The sequence below is a fragment of the Epithele typhae genome (assembly GCF_022376455.1).
Source record: "Epithele typhae strain CBS 203.58 chromosome Unknown BXZ73scaffold_338, whole genome shotgun sequence".
NCBI classification, from domain to species: domain Eukaryota; kingdom Fungi; phylum Basidiomycota; class Agaricomycetes; order Polyporales; family Epitheliaceae; genus Epithele; species Epithele typhae.
Window position 1 is genome coordinate 1 of NW_025954529.1, and position 7,845 is coordinate 7,845.

The 7,845-nt window shown below is 57.1% G+C and overlaps 1 protein-coding gene across 1 annotated transcript; it reads left to right on the plus strand.

Annotated features, from left to right (window-relative positions):
- Positions 1 to 5,768: 5,768 nt before the first annotated feature.
- Positions 5,769 to 6,400, plus strand: BXZ73DRAFT_110227 (uncharacterized protein; the record flags this gene model as incomplete). The annotated part of the gene is made up of 3 exons (XM_048017336.1): positions 5,769 to 5,790; positions 5,891 to 5,992; positions 6,093 to 6,400. The coding sequence occupies 3 exons, from the start codon at positions 5,769 to 5,771 to the stop codon at positions 6,398 to 6,400; spliced, it is 432 nt and encodes a 143-aa protein (XP_047870652.1).
- Positions 6,401 to 7,845: the final 1,445 nt, after the last annotated feature.

Genomic DNA, 7,845 nt, shown 5'->3' on the forward strand with positions numbered 1-7,845 from the left:
CTCCGTGATGAATGGACGCCGGGGGACAAGGAATAGAGTGTTCTCCACCTGTAGGTTTTCGAGCCAGAATCGTCAACGATGGAAGCTTGAGACGCGTCGGCGACTACGTGCCTGAAACGTGACATGCTCGAAGTAGAACGTCGGGTCTCTGACCGGCTGCTCTTTGCGTTTAGCGCTCTTGCGGGACTGCGTAGGAGTGTCGGTCTTTTGCTCGACACGCGGCATGGTGAGCGTTGACGAAGTTGAGCGCTGAGCCTGAGGCGGGAACGTGCGAATAGGACCCCCGAAAACCCGCCAAACCCCCATATCCCTGGGGGTGTCGAATTCGGCGGTCCCCCGGGGCCCGGGGGCCTCCGATTCGGCGGTTTGGATGTAGCCTCCACCCGGGGGCCTCAAATTCGGCCCTCCTCGGATATGACCTCAAAAAATCCGCTAATTTTGGTTAGAAAATCGTCAAAATCGCGTCAGAAGTTCTGAAATGCCTTTATACATCTCTAGAGCATGTGCAACGCGTGTAGATACTATTTGTTGAAGTTTAATCTTCCTCTTCTTCGTGGCAGGACAAGGAGCAGTACTGTACCATTTCGTATTAATCGAACGTCACGCGTCACAAGAGGGACCAAAAGTTCGAAATTTTGGGGGTAGTCACGGCTCACAAGGCCGAAGTTCGAAAGCGTCTCGCGGGCGCTTGTCAGCGCCCGCTCGGTTTGGGCGTAGAAGTGCCCAAAAGTCGATGATGGGTTCGAAATTTCCGGGCCGTCACGGACGGCCCGGTCAAAGTTCGAATCCACCCGACCAAACTTTCCGTCATGCTCCAAACGGGGGTTCGATCAATTCGAAATGGTACAGTACCTGGAGTGCTAGACGCCCGCTTCAGCAGTCCACTCGCCGCTGTGAGAATGTCCACTCCACCATGCGAGGAATAGAATGCGTTGAGCAGCGATGCAATGACGTGGACCATCGTCAACCCATGCTGAAGCAGAAACTCATATGGTATCGGTGCGTCACTGCCCATATCAAGGTGAGACAGATGATTTGCAACGGAACAGCCGTGAACGGCTCCGCTTTCTGGGTTCATGAAGTTCGCTGTGGGCCGACCACAGGACCCCTCGGGCCTCAAGGCCTCAGATTCGGCGCAACTGGCACACAAGGCTTCGGGAATGGGGCCGTTTTCGGCGCTGGAGGGACCTAAGCTTCCGGGCCCGGAGGGCCCGGATTCGGCGCACCTCCGCCTATGGGCGTTTGGCGGGTTTTCGGGGTCCTGTGCGAATTGGCACCAACCATCCGATGTATGTGGACCCGGCCCGCCAGCGCCGTCCTCCGGGCCGAGCATCAACGGCAGCTTCAAGCAACTTCTTGTTGACTTCTTGCCTCTTCTTGCTTGCAAGAGTCAACTGAGTTTGTGTCTGAAAGGTTATGTCATCGCATGTCCATTTCAATTTAGTCTAATTCTATATCCGGCTCGCATTTCAACGACTTTGCCTGGGACCCCGCCTCTGGCAGCTGAGCCGCCTCCGAATCCCTCTTCCGCGGCCGCCTTGTCATAAATCCTTCATCAATAGGTCCAAATTCTCCCGAAGAAGTGGCTTTACGTAGTCCCTCAATCTCGAGCGCGAACAACTCACGGACGCTCTTCTCGATCGTTTCACCAGCCAAGGTCAACGACTCTTCCACAGCCGCTTCCGATCGACGCCGCCTCGCCCCCGCAGACAACTTCAAGTCCTGCTCCCGGAGCTTTGTGAGCTCCATGACCGTTGGGATCCCGAGCGGCCCGACATCCTTCGTGTCGAGCGGTTCTTCCCTCTTGACGACCAGCGCCGTCAGCGCTTGAACCAGCCACGAGCCGACGTTGTGTGTTCGAGCGAGGAGCACCCATGCCACGAAATCGTCGGGACTGCACGAGTTGAGCGTGGGTTTCATTTCCTCGGCTGCGCGGCTTTTGATGGCAGCGAAGCGCCATTTGGCGGCGAGGTCGAAGACGGACCTCCACTCTTCCCGCGCTAAGTTGAGGCCGTGTCGGTTGGGGTGGTTCTTGTTCCTAGCACTTGGTCATCAGGGCCAAAAAAGACGGCTCTCTTTCGAAAAAGGAGTACCCTTGAAAGAGGACCTGCAGGAACGGGCGGAACTGGGCGACGGTGACGTTCTTGAGCAGGATGGGGTCGTCGTCGGAGGTCCAGCTGAACGCGGGCTGTGAGAGGTGGCTCCGGAACACCCTGGAGTCACTGGTGAACTTGTCCCGCGGGAGGTTGAAGAGGGTGTTCTCCACCTGCACGCTCCCGTCAGTATAAACATGGCCGGTGTTGACACAGCAGACGAACTTGCGGCGCGCACTCGCCTGGAACACCACCATTTTGTAGTAGAAAGTATTGTCTTTGACGACTCGTCCGAGTTCTTCGTGCGGCTTAGCAGCCTCTGCCTCGCGGGCCCTTAGCTTAGCGCGCTTAGCTTTTCCCATGGTGAGTTTTCGAGGTCAAGGCTGGTCAAGGGCGGGACGGCGGATGCACAGCTGGCGAGTAGCGCCCAGGGAGTCGGCAGGCAATGTTACGTAAGTCCGCCATTGCGTTCTTCCGAAGCTGGATTGTCAATCGTTGAATGGGCACTATGAGCACTGAATAGCGCATTCATGTTCACATCTCGACCAAAAGTACCTCTTCCTCCAGTTTTATCGATTTCGACCCCACCTCCGGGGCCGCTTCCGCCTTCCGCTTCCGCCTCTTCGTCAACCCGTCGTCAAGAAGTCCAAACTCTCCTGCCGCAGAGGCTTCATCAAGCTTTCCCAGCTCGTCCGAAAACCGCCGACGAACGCTCCCCTGGATCCTCGCGCTCGCGTCCTTCAGCGCCTCGTCCAGCTCCGAACGGTTCCTCGACCGACTCTTCGCCTCGACCGAGAGCTTAAAGTACTCTCCGCGCAACCCCATCAACGCCATGAACGTCGAGACTCTGAGCGGCGCAATGTCCTTCGCGTCGAGCGGCTGCTCCCTCTTGACGAGCCCAGTGAGGGCATAGACGAGCCAGGAGCGGACGTTGCACTGCCGCACGAGGAGCACCCACGCGATCGCGTTCTGCCCCTCGATCTTGGGCTCGAGCTCCCGGGCGGCGATCGCTCGAATGGACGGAAACCGCCACCTGGACGCGAGGTCGAATACAGACTTCCACTCCTCCGTCGACTTGCTGATGGGTCGGTTGCATTCCCTGTTCCGAGCCCTCTTCGGTTGGTAAAGGGGCCCCAGGCGGTTGCACCATAAAGATGAACTCACGCAGGAAACAACACGGCCAGAAACGAGCGGAAGTCGGCAACGGTGACGCGCTTGAGCTTGATGGGCTCCTCGTCCGAGCCCCCTTGTGCGGACTGGGAGAGGAGTTCTCGGAACGTCTCCGACTCGTTTGCGATCTTCTGCCGAGAGAGTTTGAACAGCGTGTTCTTCACCTGATACGACACAATGAGTATTGATGTAGCTTCGCGCGAGCATACGATCGCGACCCTTACCTGGAAAACTACGGTGTCGTAGTAGAACGCGTCTCTGACTATCTTGCGTTTTCCCTCCCGTTCAACAGCCTCTGTCATCCCAGTATCACCGACACCGCTCTGTTGGCCCGTGGAGGGAGAAGGATGGTGAGCGTTCGAGGTCAAGAGGGACAGAATATCCGAGTCTGGACAGCGGCTATAGTGGGTGGCGTTTCAAACCCCATCGGCTATATGCGTACGTAAATGGTGGAGGAGCCGCAATGGGTGATCGTTTAGGATTTATACTCGACAAGCAGTGAGTGGCGAATTATCGTAGTATGACGAAAGGTACAAGGTTAGCATCCGTACAACCTGGATAGAACGCATGTACGAATTGAATGCGGGTGACGATGCCAGTAGCCTAGCGATCGTGTATCCTGCGGCAGCGGTCTCGTGAAGGATCATTTCACGCTTGCACCAGAGGCATCGATCTTCTTAACGCCTGCCGTCTTGCAGCGCTTTGCAGTGCTTTGAACAAAAGGCGGTGAGGGGTTCATGGGGCCTTTCTTAAGAGACTTCCTATTGTTCGAGGAGAGACTTGCGGCGACTGGTCAAGTATCTCGATCACCTCGTCGGAGGGGAGGAAAGAGATGGCATCGGCGAGACTGAGAGTAGCGCGGGGATGGGGTAGAGCTGGGGCGAGAGCCAGTCGCACCAATCGTATCTGTGGTGAAGAAGCTCGCAAGGCTTGAGGACGAAGCGGGAGAGACACACCCGAAAGGCTTTTGTGATGAGCGTTCTGGGGAGCGCGTCGGAGTGCAGGAAACCTTCGCGTTTGAGGGTGCAATGTGAGATGTGATGCCTGGCAACGATGGTGTGGACGAGTGGACTGGTACTGAGGGACAGTTGGTCTGCGTTGTAGATAAACATCATGGACTTGTGGTGTATGTGTCGGATGACTTGCGACCGTGCTCAAGATTTGGGATGAACTCCCGCTGTTCAGGTAAAATTTTCTTTCCTACTCGTCGATGACAGAATCCAACCTTGAGTCGCCACCGAAGGCAGCTTCGATCGTGGGCTGACTCGAGGAACAGATCTATGCGCATATCATGAAGCGAGGCTCGCAAAAACGATGAAGCATATACTCACTGCCATGTATATGTCATTGGGAGTCCACCTCGCGGTGTGGGGACTTTGCACAGTGTACACAGAAGCGGGGACATCCATGATTGACACTGTAGAGTTCCAATCGTGTCACGGAGTGCATGTCCTCCAGTGTGGGTGAGCACTCGCCTCGAAATGGCTCGGAGTTCGCTTCCGCTCCAGCATCCACTATCGGACGCACAAGCGTTGATACCTTCCAAATCTCTCGCCGCGGCCGGCTTCCCCGAGGTCTTCGTCAGATCCGCTCTCCGCGCTCTTCCAGAGCTTCGAATGCATTCTCCATGCGGTCGAAGCGCACATGTATGTCGTTTTTGATTTCCTCGAGCAGTGCGGTGAGCGAAAGCTTGAGTTGGCGGAATGGGTCGTAAAACGCAGTAGGACTTGGGGTACCGCGCCAGTAGCCGAGGGCGTGCCGTGCCTCGATTCACCGAGAGCAATGGGAACGGTGGGCGAGGATTTCTGCGGATGATGTCGAGAGGAAGAGGAGACGGTTATTGTTGTGTGGATTCATCTGGACGTAACGTGATAGTTCATGTAGAGCGCACCCGCAGAGCTGAGATCAACAGGTCGCACCTTGCTGCTTTCCGGGCCATAATACTCTCACAGAAACATGCAGAGCGGAATGGTAAGAGTGAAAGTGGCATAAGAAATGGCCTGCGCGGGTTCAAGAGGTGGGGACTGAGGCCCAGTGAGGACCGCTCCCGTCTAGAGACGTCTAGATATGATGAAAAACGTCGTGGGACGTCTCCAAATGATAAGCTCCCCTCAGGCGCCGGAGATGACGTTAGAATATGCTGAGCAGTATCTCCTGTCAGCGCTTCAGCGCGTGTCCACGCAAACACAGAGCAGAGCTCGCTATGTGTCTCGCTACACAAATTTTCCTTCTGCCACTGGCTCTGCAGCTGTTTCTCTTGAGTTTTGCTCTCATCACGTGAACCACGGAATGGTCCGAGCCTCCGATGACGTCGTGACTTTCTGGCGCCTGGCGCGACGCGCGGCTTGCCCACCACCTCCACCTCTCCCTCTCCCATTCGTCTATTTCATCCTCAGCAATCTAAGAACACAGCTGTGTACGCCCTTCTTTGTTGACATGTGCGACGTGGATTTAGTCTTGGAGGCATGCAAGAGAGTGCATAGTACCCACCCTGGTCGTCTTAGAATGAGCAGCTGGGTGGTCGAAGGTGCGCATATACCCACTATTCATGACGGATGCCATCGCTCACACCTTCCTGCCATCCACGGTGCATAGTTCCCTCTCCTGCGAACCACACACAACGATAGTCGCCACTGTGCAGAAGCCCGTGCCCGCGTTCAAGGCGAGTGCCGTCGTCGACGGCTTCTTCAAGAGGTCGTCCTCTCCCCCGTACCATCAACACCTCCTCGGTCCGTCCTTCTCACCTCCCACTCCGTCCCCCTCCCCTTCCACCGAGTCCAGGTCCGCAGCCGCTCATGCTAGCCCCACAGTGTCTCGACTGACTCGCAGTGCTCGCACTTTGCCTGGGCGACGTCCCTGCACAAGCAGGTCGGTCTCGGCCCGGACTTCAAGGCCTCAAGCTCCTGCTCACCACCGCAGACCGCAACATGTCCATCTCACACAACTACGGCACCCTCATCGAGGACGAGGGCATCGCCCTCCGCGGGCTCTTCATCATCGACCCCAAGAGCATCCTCAGGTGCGTCCACAGTGCGGGGTCCTCCACGAAGAACGTCTCTGCAAGCACCAAGAAAACCTCCGGTTCCTCGAAGTTTGTGTGGCCGCCGGTGCCTGCAGACAGGGCCAAGCTCAGGTAGAGTCCGTTTCCTTTTTGGCATCTGTGTTCACCTTCCATTCTAGTCCTAGGGACCAATGTGCGGTCCTGTGGTACAAGACGCATCACGGGATTCACGAAGAATTTGACGCATTTTACAAGTTAGTGAAGCACCCACAACGGACGGTAAGTGCTGGACTCATCCGTGTCACGACCTATTGACATAGTATCTGTTCTAGAGATGGCGAGACTCCGCACTCTGCAATCAAATCGTTCTGCAGCCGGAGCGGCGGTCGGAGTAGCGGGAGCAAGGACGTTACGGGGCGTCGCAGATGTGTCCTCGGTGCGTTGCCTCGTTGTTCTCGCTGATCAATCTCACACCCACTGGGACGACAGCCAGGTATAAACGTGCGGGGCGCATCTCGCTAGGGAAGACTGCATACGCAGTGGGTAAGGGCGGGTGTGGGCGAACGACTGGCACGGCGCGCGACGATGGGCGGGGCGAGGGCGGGTGGAACGGGCCGATGACCGTGGGCAGCTTCCCGTGTCCAGTACCAAGCGCGTAATTAGACGTATTCGAACATATACAGACGGATACAGACGGATTTAATACGTCTACATCTGAGCAGACGTTTCTAGACGGATTCAAAATACGTCCTCCGACCGTGCTGGACGTCTATATACGTCTAGATATGTGAGTGGCGTGGGGACGTATCTAGACGTTTGTAGACGGGAGGGACCCTCACTGGGACTGAGGAGCATGGAGATGAAAAGCAAAGCACAAACGTGCCGCCGCGCGTAACGCGTCGTGTGCCGCGATCACGTGGTGGCCAGTACTCGGTGCTCCGTCTGTGATTTCAAGGCATTGAAAGACACATCGCTCGCACGCAACGCGATGGGCCACAAGCTTGGCCGCTCACAGAGTGATGCATGAGATACAAGTTCTACTGAAGACACATCATCTATGCACTCATTCGCTCGAAGGCACGGTGCGTTTGTAAACTTTCCACATATGATCCTCCCACTCCTGCACAGGGTCCTCGCCTGCACCGACACCACGCAACCACTCCTCCGCCTCCCCATCGCGCTCGATCGCCCGCCACTGCTCGCGCAGGAAGTCCTTCTCCTCGAACAGCCGGCGCTCCGCCTGGGGGATGCGGTACGGGTCCCCGACGAACTCGTACAGCTCGTCGCGGTAGTCGAACATCTCCTCAAACCCGAAGCGGAACCACGCGTCCGCCGCGGCGCGCACGTCGCCGCGGTGTTCGGCGAGGAACGTCGCGTGCCTTGCGCGCACCACCTCGGTCTCGTGCGCGATGTCGAGGGTGCTTGGATCCGCGAAGACTTGGAGGGCGGCGCGAGCTTGGACCTCGGCGAGCGGAAACGGCGCGACACGGAGGGGGAGCCCGAGGAAGGCGAGGCTTGATGGGGGGTAGGAGGTCACAAGCGGGAACATGTGCTTCGCCAGGGGGAAGAGGTGGTAGGTCG